This window comes from Nyctereutes procyonoides, unplaced genomic scaffold (assembly GCF_905146905.1).
Source record: "Nyctereutes procyonoides isolate TBG_1078 unplaced genomic scaffold, NYPRO_anot_genome, whole genome shotgun sequence".
In the NCBI taxonomy this organism is placed as follows: Eukaryota; Metazoa; Chordata; class Mammalia; order Carnivora; family Canidae; genus Nyctereutes; species Nyctereutes procyonoides.
The window spans coordinates 19,659,418-19,673,590 of record NW_026575046.1 but is presented as its reverse complement, the minus strand read 5'-3'; the positions used below and the strand labels follow the sequence as shown (position 1 = coordinate 19,673,590).

At 38.7% G+C, this 14,173-nt stretch overlaps 1 protein-coding gene across 1 annotated transcript; it reads right to left on the bottom strand.

Moving 5' to 3' along the window:
• Positions 1 to 381: 381 nt before the first annotated feature.
• CARD6 (caspase recruitment domain family member 6) lies at positions 382 to 13,086 on the bottom strand. Its single transcript, XM_055325852.1, is given in 4 exon segments — positions 382 to 2,768; positions 2,771 to 4,234; positions 10,713 to 11,360; positions 12,619 to 13,086. Coding segments are annotated over 4 exon segments (3,333 nt in total). The 5' UTR covers positions 12,902 to 13,086; the 3' UTR covers positions 382 to 1,830.
• Positions 13,087 to 14,173: the final 1,087 nt, after the last annotated feature.

Here is a 14,173-nt window from a genome sequence, read left to right as displayed (position 1 = left end):
ACTTTTACACCAAAGATTCTGTAGTTATGAACACTAGTTATGCTTTTTCTCTTGAAAAGATAAAGACAGGGGATCCCTGGGTGGCTCAGCGGTTTAGCACCTGCCTTTGGTCCAGGGCACGGTCCTGGAGTCCCGGGATCGAGTCCCACGTCGGGCTCCTGGCATGGAGCCTGCTTCTTCCTCCTCCTGTGTCTCTGCCTCTCTCTCTCTCTCTCTCTCTCTCTCTCTCTCTCTCTATGTCTATCATAAATAAATAAATAAATAAATAAATAAATAAATAAATAAATCTCTAAAAAAAGAAAGAAAGAAAGAAAGAAAGAAAGAAAGAAAGAAAGAAAGAAAGAAAAGATAAAGACAAAAACCTACATGCATAGTCCTTTCTTTCTTCATCCTTACAGTAACTTTAAAGATTTAACACCCTCTAAATACTCAATAGTTTCTTGTTTAAAACATGCATAAGTGAAGGATGCCTATTGTAGTATGAGAATGTTTTCAGAAATTAGTTATTCCTTTTCAAAGATTGTTTTTCATCTGTTTATCAATATGATTTTTTTCCTTGGCATCCTTGAAAAAGAAAAAAAAATTAACCCAATGAAGACAATGTGGGGCCATTTTAGTATTTAAAACTAGTATTAATTTTATAAGAGTCATGAGTTCAAAAACCAGAGGTCTTAATCCAACTTATGAATCTTATTATTTAATTTCTAAATCTAGTGAATTTTAATATCAATCTTTGAAGTGGTCTTTTATTAATATTTGGTATCTTTTACAAACTTAATTAAACTTAAATATTCTAAGTTTAATATATTCCTTTTACTTATGCTTGTAACTGGCAGAACTTAGCCAAATGTTTAGGATAGTAATAAATCTAATAAAGTAAAATTGTAAATTTTGTGAATTTTAAGTTCTCTTAAACATTGCAGTGCTTTCTACAAGCTTTGTAACTCTAAAATTAAAAATTCAATTGTATATTTTAACTTGAAATCATGAGGATAGCAGATTTTTTAATAAGCCAAATTATCTTAACTATTACAAATAATTTATATACAAAACATTCACAGATCATACCCAAGTTAGTGCAAAATCATTTATTTCATTGGTTTTTAGCTCATTATTTCTGCATGTAAAGGCCAAATGAGTTACATTATCCAAGCAAATTGGAGCTGTCATCAGAAGTAAAAATGATTTAAACATCCCAAACAAACAATATTATCTGCTTGGTGGCTGATACTGAACCAAAAAGTTTTGACCAAGATACCTCTGGAGTAGCCAACATCTAGTTTTTCTTGCAACACTGAAGATGCGTGAGCCTTATTTTATGGAGTAATCTCAACAGCCCCATTCCTTGAATTCAGGTTATATACTACCTAATACTCAAGGTTGGATTCAGTTAATTTATTTACTGCTTGATTCTATTCTCAATTCTTTTCATATTTTTCCTTTTGGTGAACACAATTCTTTTTTTTTTTAATTTTATTTTTATTTTATGATAGTCACAGAGAGAGAGAGAGAGAGAGGCAGAAACACAGGCAGAGGGAGAAGCAGGCTCCATGCACCGGGAGCCCGACGTGGGATTCGATCCCGGGTCTCCAGGATCGCACCCTGGGCCAAAGGCAGGAGCCAAACCGCTGCGCCACCCAGGGATCCCCACAATTCTTACAGATATTTTAATGATACCAGTTAGGCTGTGCATATCTTTTTTTTTTTTCTGTTTCATGCTAATGATGATAATCTCTTATCATCACTGCCTTTCTCCTTTAGGTTAATGTATGATAGCAATGGCCGGGGTGAAGGATTTGTCTCATAGTTCTCTAGAAACAACTATGAAAACTAACGTTTTCTTGCCCTTGGATTATATGTCTTAGCCTGTGAAGGACTGGTCCTACATGACTTGGGTTGAGTCGGTCTGGGCTGAGAAGGTTTAGATTGGGAGGGCTTGGGTGGGCATGGTTTGGGCTGAGTGGGTCTGGGCTGAGAAGGTTTAGCTTGTGAAGGTTGGGGCTGAGTGGGTTTGGGTTGGGAGGGCTTTGGCTGAGTGGGTCTGGGCTGAGAGGGTTTAGCTTGTGAGGGCTGGGGCTGAGTGGGTTTTGTTTGAGTGGGTTTGGGTTGGAAGGGGTGGGGCTGAGTGGGTCTGGGCTGCGAGGGTTTAGCTTGGGAAGGCCGGTACTGAGTGGGTTTTGCTTGAGTGGGTTTGGGTTGAGAGGGCATAGATTGGGATTGCTTGACTTGGGATGGCTTGGGCTGGTTGGATGGGAACTGAGAGCTGGATAAACATTTGCTATTGGACTTGGGATAGGATCCCATTTGGAAAGCTGGATTTGAAGGTCCATCCTGTGTCTTCAGTTTGGCTCCTTTCTGAGAAGCAGATCTTAAAGGCTTTTGTATGACTCCTGCTGGTTGAGAGGCCTGAGGGTAAAGACCTTCATTTTGGGATGTTGTTTTCATAAGTTTCCCAGTTGCCCTAGTTGGTTGTGTCCTCTGGACGTAGGCATGCTTAAGCTGTGGCTTCCCAACTGTTCCCACTAGCTGTAAACCCAGGGAATGGAAGTGCCCTACATGGGAGACCACTGCCCCAGATCTTTCAAGAGCTCCCATTGTCTGTGGTCTCTTAGGCCAGGCCTGTACATGCTGAAACATAGGTCTTAGTGGTCTCTCAAATGTATTCATGTGATGTCTCCAAGCCGTTCTTGAAAATTTCATAAATCTTTCAGGTGAATAAAACCTCTGCGGTTGGAAGTACTGAAATCTAAAACTTTCACCTCGACCATGGCCCTCATTTTCTGAAAGGGCCAGGGACGGAACCACTTAGACCTCTGCTCTGACCCAAAGTGGAAGCCCATAACCCAGGGAGCTTTCAAAGGAACATGGCTAAAGTTACCTCCAATTCTGGTTGGTAAAGGACAGGAATTTTCCAGATGAGGCAAGAATACTGGGGTATGGTGGAAATTCTGAAGATTCCAGCTAGCCCCAGGCTCTCTTACAGGCATCTCAGTTGGAGCTTCAGGTGAGCTTTCTGGTTGACTGTGTCTTTGTTGTCTCTCATCTCTAGCTGTTCTAGCCAAGTTTTCACTAGGGCAACTATGAATTACCTGAACGTTCTCAAAGTCTTGGTCTACCTGGATTCCCAACTCCCTGGCCAGGGAGCCCATGTCCTCCATGGACACACATCTGAGTGAAGATGACATCACTTCTTGCAGAGCAGTTTGAAGATGCTCCATATTCTTTCCTCTCTCTCCAGCTTCTTCCCCCTCCCAAAAGAGTAGCTGTGATGGCTTCAAATTTAGAACCCTCTGGAAAAGCTGAACCTCTTCACTCTCCTGGGCTTGGGGACTGAGAACAAAGTAGAATCTTTCAGTGGCAGCTTCTCCTAAAAACATTAGCAAGTCCCATTCCTTCTCACCTAGGTAGTCAGTGAAAAAAAACACAGCTGAGGAAACTTCCACCAAAAAACCAAACTGTGTCCAAAAACTTTCTAGGTCTCCACGAAGATTGGCCAGAGCAACAGGCTTTTGGAAAAAACTGAGGTCTTTCTTTGGACCATTGCTATCCGGAAAATGCCACATTATCTCAACCAGGCCATCAGAGATTTGTCGGGGAAGCACTGGGACAGTAAAATCCTGATGGAAAAAGATTTTGTGTGATTTCAGTTGGGCAGGATCAAGCAGTCTGTTGAGGATTCTGGACTTGGAGAAGTTACAGTATCCTAGGCGCACAAAGGAGAGGACAGGCATCTTCAGAAACTTTTCTGTGTCCCCTCTAGGCCCTCCTGAAGACTGTGTTGACCACTTTTCCACAATGTCCTTCATGGCTCCTAGCACTAAGATGCTTTTGTTGTTTTCTGCATCTGGCAGGAGCAGGGGAAGAGCAAACTGGCACTGGTACATGTTTGACATGACTTCACGCTGCAAAGAGCTGTCTGAGCAGAGCATAGAGGCACAAAGAACATCCAATGGATTAATGGTTTGTATGTCTCTAACTTCCAAATTCTCTATTCCAGCCAGCAATTCCTCTTTGCCATCCTCACCCGGAACCTTGTGTCTGAGGATTGCATCTCTGGCTGTCACATCCAGAGCTTGAACTTTCATCAGGAAATTCCAGGCTAAGTCCCCTGGAGTCTCAGGTGTCCACATACATCCTCGATCTAAGGAGAATTGTTTAACAACATCTGGCAAAAGCTTTCTGCTCCTGTCCATGTTCAAACATGACAGGACATCTTTAAACACTTTTTTTCTTTCTGTAGGGAAAAAGATACCCGGTGAATGTTACATTCAGAGACTAAGCTTCTTTCACGGACTTTTAAAATTAAGTAAATAAATAATTAACATTTTCATTGTAAAAAGATGGAACAACACAAATAAAGTGAAAGTTCCCTTTTGCCACTCTGCCAATTCCACTTTCCTTCTGACAGATTTCAATATGTTACATATGTTTGCTTCCCATCCTTATGACATGCAAGGATATAAGTATGCATGCATATAGAGAAATATATCGTTTGGTTTAGTGGGTGCTATTTTATTTTTACATAAATTATATTATACTAAACAAATGATTCTTAAACTTCTTTCACTTAATGGTACTTTGCAAATTCTTCTAAATCAGTTTATATACAGACTGACTGAATTCATTTTAGCTAATCCATCATATTTCATCATTCAGATGGACCATTACTTACTTAACCATTGTCTACTGATGATCACTTAGGTTTTCCAATTTTTTGATTGTTTATATACAGCAATGAAACACGTTGTTAGTGATTCATGATATACATGTATGAGGAATTTTCTAGGTTTATACTGAATTATTTTTTAAATACATCTCTTGCTAAAGTTTGGAGAAATGTAAGATTTTATTTCCATTAAACTTTTCTCAAAATTTATGTGTTGTACCTAATTTCTCCCGATCTCCTATTTTCTAATATTACCTCCCCCCCCCCAACCACTTCTTGAGAATACAGATACAGTGCTTGGTAGAGAAGGAAGACCAGAGAGCATTTTCTATTCCTGGTAGATGGCGAACTAGCATAAGATTCTTGGGTCCCCTATAAAAATAACCTGGAAGAAGGCTGCCTGATTGGCTCAGTTGGTTAAGTATCTGACTCTTGATTTTGGCTCAGGTTGTGATCTCAGAACTGTGGGATTGAGTCCTGCATTGGGATCTGGGCTCAGTGGAGAGTCTGCTTGAGATTCTCTCTCTCACTCTGTTCCTCCTCCAGTGCTCTCTCTCTAAAATAAATATATATATATTTTTTAATTGGCTGGAAGAAACAACAGAAGTGAGCAAAAAGTATAGATTTTAAGAATTAACAAAGGTAACTCAACAAAATCCTTGGGTGGTCTAAAAGTTGCTTGGTTGGAATATGTTTTGGGGTAAGAAGATGAGGGAGTAGTTGAGGCTACCAAAAGGTCCAGAGGAGACAGTGAGAAGTTGAGGTCTGCTCTTGCCTATCACTTATTTTGTCTTTGGACAACAATCCTCTGTTTCTTCAGCACAAAAACCAGTACCCACACAGCCCAAGCCAAGATGCCTAGTATTGTCAAGGTAATAACAGGGCTACTATGGAGCTCATTTGGGATACCACCAAGAAGCAACAAAGTAAGTTTTATACACAGCAACAATGATACAGTCAATAAGCACAGAGTTGGATAAAAGGGAAAAAAGTTAAAAAGCAATACTATCTAGAACCCAATACATTATTATAAATTTAAGACTCATGAAAATTGTCCATCTAAGGCAAAAAAAAAAAATGATCAGAGATTTTAGCTGCCACCCACTGAAAAGAAAATTTTGAATTTGAGTCCAGTTAGGTTAACTGGAAACTAAAACAGATAAAAAAAAAATTAAGACTCTTTGGAGATATTTAACAATCTAGAGTCTCTACAACCTGTCATGATAACACAATAGTTAGGACACAATCCAAAGTTAACAAACATAGGAAGAAATAGAACATATAACCAATACTCTATCAATGGAGACTGACCCAGATATTGGATTTAGTATGTAAGAATTTTATTTTATTTTTTAAAGATTTATTTATTTTAGAGAGAAAGAGAGAGAGCCCATATATGTGAGCGGCGGGGGGGGGGGTTGGGTAGAGGGAGAGAGAAACAGAGAGAGAATCTCCAGTAGATTTCCCACTGAGCACAGAATCCAATGCAGGGCTCAATCTCATGACCCTGAGATCATCCCTGAGCTGAAATCAAGAGTTGGACATTCAATTGAGCCACCTTGGTGCCCCTAGCATGTAAGAATTTTAAAGCCTTAACTACTCTTAAGAATGTAAAATAAAATAAGTTCATAATGAATGATTAAATAGAAATCTCCAGGATAAAGCAAAAAGTATTAACAAAATAGAAATTCTAGAACTAAAAATCACAATATCTAAATTTTTAAAAATCAGTAGAGGGACTTAACTGCAGATTGGAAATTACAGAAGGTAAGTCTGTATACTTAAAGATTTAGCAATTGAAATGATTCAATCTGATGGATAGAGAGGGAAAATATTAAATAAAAAATGTATAAAGCCTTAGGAACCCACATAACAATATCAAAAACTTTAACATAGGGATCCCTGGGTGGCGCAGCGGTTTGGCGCCTGCCTTTGGCCCAGGGCGCGATCCTGGAGACCCGGGATCGAATCCCACATCGGGCTCCCGGTGCATGGAGCCTGCTTCTCCATCTGCCCATGTCTCTGCCTCTCTCTCTCTCTCTCTCTCTCTCTCTCTGTGACTATCATAAATAAATAAAAAATAAAAATAAAAATAAAAATATTTAAAAAAAAAAACTTTAACATACATGTACTTGTAGTCTCAGAGAGAAGGGAGCAAATAGAACAGAAAGAACTATTTGGATAAATAGTGGCTGAAGATTTTCCAAATTTGGTTTAAAATAAAAGTTTTACAGATTCATAAAACTCTCCAAACCCCAAGGAAGATAAAACAAAAAAAAAAATTATATGTGAGTCAACTGCTAAAAAAATTTTAAGAAAAAAATCTTGAAATCAGCAAGAATAAAAATGACATTACAGGGAACAATGATTTAAAACAACAATAACAGGGACGCCTGGGTGGCTCAGGGGTTGAGCATCTGCCTTTGGCTCAGGGCATAATCTCATCCCAAGATCGAGTCCCACGTCGGGCTCCCTGCATGGAGCCTGCTTCTCCCTCTACCTGTGTCTCGGCCTCTCTCTGTGTGTCTCTCATGAATAAATAAATAAAATCTTTAAAAAAAATAAAAAATAAAAAATAAATAAAACAACAATAACAACAACAACCAAAAAACTGCAGACTTAGCATCAGAAACAATGGAAGCCAAAACACAAAGGAATGGCATCTATAAAGTGCTGAAGACAGAAAAAAGGCCAATCTATAATTCTATAGCTAGCAAAAATATCCTTCTGGAATGAAAGCAAAATAAAGACATTTTTTCAATAAACAAAACCCAAAAGAATTTCCCACCAGCAGATCTGCACTACAAGAAGTAATAAATAAAATTCCCAGGCTAACGGGAAACATCACATTAAAACTTGGGCCCTCAAGAAGAGAGAAAGGGCACAGGAAATGGTAAATCTATGGGTTCCTACCACTGGATGAACTCAACTATAAGGAGGAAGTGAAGGGAGTAGATTGATACAGTCCATATGCAAGTTGACCTTATACAGTGCAGGGCACATAGAGCAACACCATAAGCCTTCCTGAGACACAGATTTGACACTGATATTTTTTTTGTCATGAAATTTAGCATAACAAAAAGCATGATGACTCTTCTCCTTTAAATCAGATGAATTTGGGGGGATCCTCAGGTGGCTCAGCAGTTTAGCACCTACCTTTGGCTCAGGGCATGATCCTGGAGTCCTGGGATCGAATCCCGCATCGGACTCCCTGCATGGAGCCTGCTTCTCCCCTGCCTGTGTCTCTGCTTCTGTCTCTGTCTCTCTCTCTGTCTCTCAGTCTCTCTCTCTCTCTCTCATGAATGAATAAATAAAACCTTTAAAAAAATAAATCAGATGAGTTTGGATTTTTTTTTTTCAGTCTTTAACTGTATAGACAAATAAATATTACAGAGGACAGCCACATGTCTCCAGTCAACTAGATTGGATTGGTTAGCTATTAGAATTACACAGTAAATCATAACTACATTATTATTGAAACTTTTTTTGACGTGTTTTACTAAAGGTGTTAGATTGATTGCAAAAAAATAGCCCCAGTTAATGGCTTTCTGGATATGTTTTGGCTTTCTGAAATATTACTTTGTAAGAAGTGGTATCTATTTTTCCCTAGCCCTTGAATTTGTACTGTCTTTGTGACATACTTTGACCAACAGAATGTGGCAGAAGTGATGGTGTTATGAGTTGAACTGTGGTTATCCCCTTCCCCCCACACACACAAAAATTGTGTTGAAGTCCCCAGTATCTCAAAATGTGACCTTATGTGTCAATAAAATCTTTACAGAGGTCAAGTTAACATGAGGTCATTAGGTTGGGACCCCATCCAGTATGACTGATAGGCTTACAAAGAGGGGAAATTTGAAAACAGAGACATGCACAGAGGGAAAATGATTTGAAGACACATATTAGATGGTCATCTATAAGCCAGGAAATAACTGAGGCTACCAGAGAAGAAGGAGATAAGACTGGACCAACTCCTTTCCTAATGCCCGCAGAGAGGGTATGACCCTGCTAACACCTTGGTTTCAGATCTCTGGCCTCCATAACTGTAAGACAATAAATTTCCCATTGTTCTAAACCACCCTTGGTGTACTTTGTGTACCTTGGTGTACCTTTGTAGTACTTTGGTGAGCCCTAGGAAACTAATATAGGTGGCATGATAGTTCTGAGCCTACACCTCCTCCTCTCTGTCTCTCTCTCCCTCTCTCTCATCTTCTCTCTCTTATACTCTTCTGTCCTCACCATAAGAATATGCCCCATCTAGTCTGAGAATAAGTCCAGACTAGTCTGCCAGGAGATGACAGACTAGCCTATAGCCAGCTGACCAGAGACACATGAATAAACCCAGGAAAGACCATAAGAGCTGCCTAACCAACTACAGACACTCTGATTGTTTTGATATGCTTTGTTATGCAGCACTATTGCAATAAATAACTGATACAGAAAACAAGATCATACAAACTAAAGAGTAACATGCAAGAAACACATCATAATATTAGAATGTTACCTATGGAGGAATGGAGAATGAATAAAAATGTAATAAACAGACAAAAGGGGGTTTTGCAGAATAATGATGATACTATAATAATTAAGTCAACCCTATACAATATGGGAAATATGTAAATAAATAAAAATTAAGAATGAAGCCTAGAAATGACTATGGACTGGGAAGATACAGAGATGGGACAAGATTAGTGTTGTGAGTTAAATTATGTACCCCTCAAATTCATATGTTGAAATCCTCACCCCAGTACCTCAGGATGTGATGTTATTTGGAAATAGGGTCATTGCAGATAAAATTAGTTGAGATGAGGTTATTAGGGGGGCACCTGGGTAGCTCAGTTGGTTAAAGGTCTGCCTTCAGCTCAGGTTATGATCCTGGGACCCTGGGATGGAGCCCCACATCAGGCTCTCTATTCAGCGGAGAGCCTGCTTCTGCTTCTCCCTCTCCCTTTGCCTGGTATGCCCTGCTAGTGCTCTCTCTATGTCAAATAAGGAAATAAAAATCTTTAAAAAAAAGGATGAGGTCATTAGGGTGGGCCCCCATCCATTATGACTAATGTCCTATAAAAGGGAAAATTTGGACCTAGAGAAATGCATTCAGGGAGACCATGGTGTGAAGATGAAGGCGGATAAGAGCAATATTTTTAAGAGCCAAAGAATGCCAAAGATTTCCAGCAAACCACCAGAAACTAGGAACAGATTCTTCTTGACAGCCTTCACAAGTAATCAACCTTGTAGACACCTTGATGTCGCCCTTCTAGCCTCCAAACTGAGATAACACATTTGTGTTGTTTGCTGGTGAAGCTCTCCACTTGTGGCACTTCACTCCAGCAGCCCTTGCAAACTAAAACAAAGTGTGATGAGGAGGACATTACTCTCTCCTACCTAGGACCAGATGATGAATCCCCAGTATGTGAACTGAATGGGAGAGAATAGTTACCTTTCCCTCTTCTACTCAGTACTTGGTGATATTTATTTTCATGGACAATACCTCTCCAAATGAAGCATTTGTTGGTTTTTGAATTTTCATTCAGAAATATTCCAATTAAAGATACTGATCTAATTTCCCTTACCAAGATGACAATTTATGACTAGATCAAGTCAAGTAACACTACTTTGGGCTCTTATCCATTCATCACAGGCTCCTCTCTGATTTTCACTTCAGTAGTTAGGCCTATAACCTCCATATCTCATTGGTCATAAAGGCACTAATAGGACAGAAGAGGCTCAATTTGAGCAATAGAAGATAACACCTAAAATTAGTGGTTAGCAACTTATACGTACCATGGAGGTGACTGTAGAAACCTATAAGCTGACAATCAGTATTTATTTTTGGGTATACTGTCCACCATTGTGTAGGTCCTGGGTATTCCTCTCTGTCAATACCTGCCTCTAAGGAACTCCCAGGTTAGGGAGGCATAAAGAATCTCTGAGTAACTGCTTTTCTGCTGACATCGGTGCCTTTCCTCACCCCTTCTCCCCATTATGACATGGAAACCCAAAAAATAAGTTGTTGCCAACTAATTATCACATATCATTCCCATACCTTCAATCCTTTTCTCCTCCTCCTCCGCCTCCTCCCCCTCTTCCTCCAATAACATGCCAGTTTCTGAATCTTCATAGCTCTGTTCTTCATCTGAGAAGTGTGCGGTTTCTGAATATGCAGTATCCTCCTCGCCATCATAAACACTGTGCTCTGAGTCATTATAATCCTCTTCTTCCACAGTGGGCTCTGCATCTTCAGAGTATCCAGCAGATTCTAGATATTCCTCTTTTCCTAAGTATAATGAATCATCTGGCTCCTCGTATCTCTGTCCATCCTGTAAATAAGCAATAGTTGCTGGAATTTCATATTCAGGTTTGCTGGAAATTTCATATTCAGTGTTCTGTCCATCCTGTAAATAAGCAATAGTTGCTGGAATTTCATATTCAGTGTTCTCATATTCAGGCAATGTGACTTTGGGTGTGTTGTCTTCCTTTTCATTTTCCCTGGAGGCCCAAGCAGTTCCTTTATGACTAGTCTTCTTGTCCCTGAAGGACTCAGAGATTCCCATATCATGGTGTTCTTTCTCTGTAAAGGACACTGTGATCTCAGGACTCTCAGGCTGTTTCTCTCTAGAGGAAAAAGTGTTTTCTGAATTCTTGCTTTCAGTTATAGATTGAGTACATTCTATATTCTCATGCTTTAGAAATTCTGAAAAGAACAAGAAAGTTGGGGGGGAGTTCATTTTTCCAAATTAACAAAAATTAATTTTATAATAACTTGAGTTTCCAAAACCTCAAAGCATCATCTCTCTTCTTTATTTCAAAACTGGAGGATGAGAATACCTAGCATCTCCCACATAAATAACAAGTCAACTGTCATTCTGTCACTGGAAAAAAATCAGATCACATTTCTAACTTTCTCACAAGTTTGAGTTCTTCATAGCAAACTCAGAGTACATGAGTGAAACAGAAAATGTGAATTCAGGTGCCTGAGTGGCTGAGTCAGTTAAGTGTCTGCCTTCAACTCAGGCTTCCTGCTCAGTGGGGAGTCCACTTCTCCCTCTACCCCCCCCCCCCGTGTTCTCTAATAAATAAATAAAATCTTAAAAAAAAAAGTGTATCCTATGAATAGTGCTTACTTATGGACTTACTATGACCCAAAACCAACTCAGATTTCCTAGGACCATTGCTAATGAAATCTAATCCTAATAATTTGTAATCAGGAAGCAAATAGCTCTAATTTGGAATAGCAAGTCCTAGAAATAATAATAACTATTTCTCTATGCATATGGGTTGTGTTCTACATTAGAGACCATTAACATTAATCTTTTTATCTGAGCCTCTACTTCTCTAATATCTCTTAAAATAATCTTCAGTATTTTTTATATTTTTAGAAAAAGGAGTTATACCCACCTTTAGTGGTAATCTACAGAATTGCTAAATAATCCCTTCTGGAGGAACTACTTCCTCATCTGACATGAATTATCTTTAAATGTTGAAGAATTAGCATTTTAATTGCTCCAAAAAAGTAAGTTTCTGCTGGCACTCTTATCACAGAAAAAATGAAGTTACTGATCCACCATGTACATGTGCTAAAAACCATTTTTCTGATATTTCCAAGATGGTTATACTAACTCCAAGATTGGGGTTGTTAAATATCCATGAATTTACTTCCTGAATAATAAGCAGTTATTATAGCACTAAAAAAAAAACAAAAAACAAAACAAAACTGCGAGTTTTGGATACAGGTTCAACAAAAAATTATCAATCCCCTAAGCCAGTAAAATATATAGTTCCCTGTTTTTAAAATCCTGGACACTTTAACCCTTTATTAAATTTCAATGAAAATTATCTCCAGCAGATAAACAAAGGAAAACAAAAGGCAATAATTTTCTTCTTTCAGGAAATCTGCCTTGTCCCTCTAACGCTCCCCATCCCCCCAAGAAAAGTACAGAAATCCAACTTACCATGCTGTAAGCCCCAAATGGTAGCTGACTCTGGAAAAGTACTAAGTAAACATTTGAGAAAATGCTGACAGCTCACCTCTCCCTTTTTCTGTACCAAAATTAACAACTTTCGACTTTTCTTCAGAGGATCTGTAATATTCTCCAGAGTTTCATACTCTTCCTCAGAAATCAGCCTCCGAGAGGTTAATGTATCTAAGACAGAATCGGAATCTTTTTGGAGGATTTCAAGTAACCTTTTTCGTTCCCTTTCTATGATCTCTGAAGGAACACTCCCCGCAGCCATTGTTCTTGTGTCCTCTAGACCAGGAAGTGGATTATGAAATCATTCCAATAGTAAACAAATACAAGTTTTTCAAAAAAATAGCAAAGAGTAATTCTGTTTGGCAGAGATGAAAGATGCCTAGCATTGGAGGGAGTGGATACAAACAAGCCAAGATATTGGGGGAATCTAACCCTGAGCACCCCCAGCCTGGCTCCCTGTAGATTACCGAGCTGCTCTATTGAAGACCTGAGTCTGTCTCATTTGATTAGCCTGAGTCAATTCCTCCCAGAATCTCTTGAACTTCAGTTTGGACAAGGTATTCTCTGCTCTGAGCTCTATTTGTGATAAGAATGTGAATTGATTAACTGTTTCTGGAGAGAAATCCGGCAATACATAGCAATAAACAAATAAATGCTGATAGATAATAATACAAATTTACGTCATTTAACTCAGCAATTTCACTTCTAGGAAATTATCTTAAGGAAATGATCAGACAAATGCCCAAAGATATAATATGTGCAAGAATCTGCATGATAACATTGTTTATAATAGCAGATAATTTAAAATGACAAAAATTTCCATAAATTAGGGACTTGTGGAATAAACGTTGATACCTCAACAGAAAAGAACAATTTAAAAGGATGAAGCAGGGTGCCTGGCTGGCTCACTCAGTAGAGCATAAGACTCTTGATCTCAGGGTCATGAGTTCAACCCCCACAGTGGGGGATAGAGTTTACTTAAAGAAAAATAAAAACATAAATAAAAGGATGAAGTAAGTATATATATTTTGACAACTACTAATATCCATGATATATTGTTATGAAAGACCAAAAGAAAAAAAAAAAAAAAGAAAGTGGGGCGCCTGGGTGGCTCAGCGGTTGAGCATCTGCCTTTGGCTGGGTGTGATCCCCGGGTCCTGGCATCCAGTCCCGCTTCGGGCTCCCTGCATGGAGCCTGCTTCTCCCCCTGCCTGTGTCTCTGCCTCTCTCTTTCTGTGTCTTTCATGAATAAATAAATTAAAATCTTAAAAAAAAAAAAGTTACAGATCCCGCTTTTGTTTAAAAAATTAAAATGTGTATCATATATATATATATATAAATGTATATATAAGTATATTTTTTTTAAAAAGAAGACTGTCAGGAGAGAGATACCTCAATTATAACACTGGTTATCTCTGGGGGTATGATTATGGAGGGATTCATAATTCCTACTTTAAACACACTATATCTTAATAGTTTACATTTTTTGTTTCTATTAAGAGACTTTATTATTATTTTTTTAGATTGTATTTTA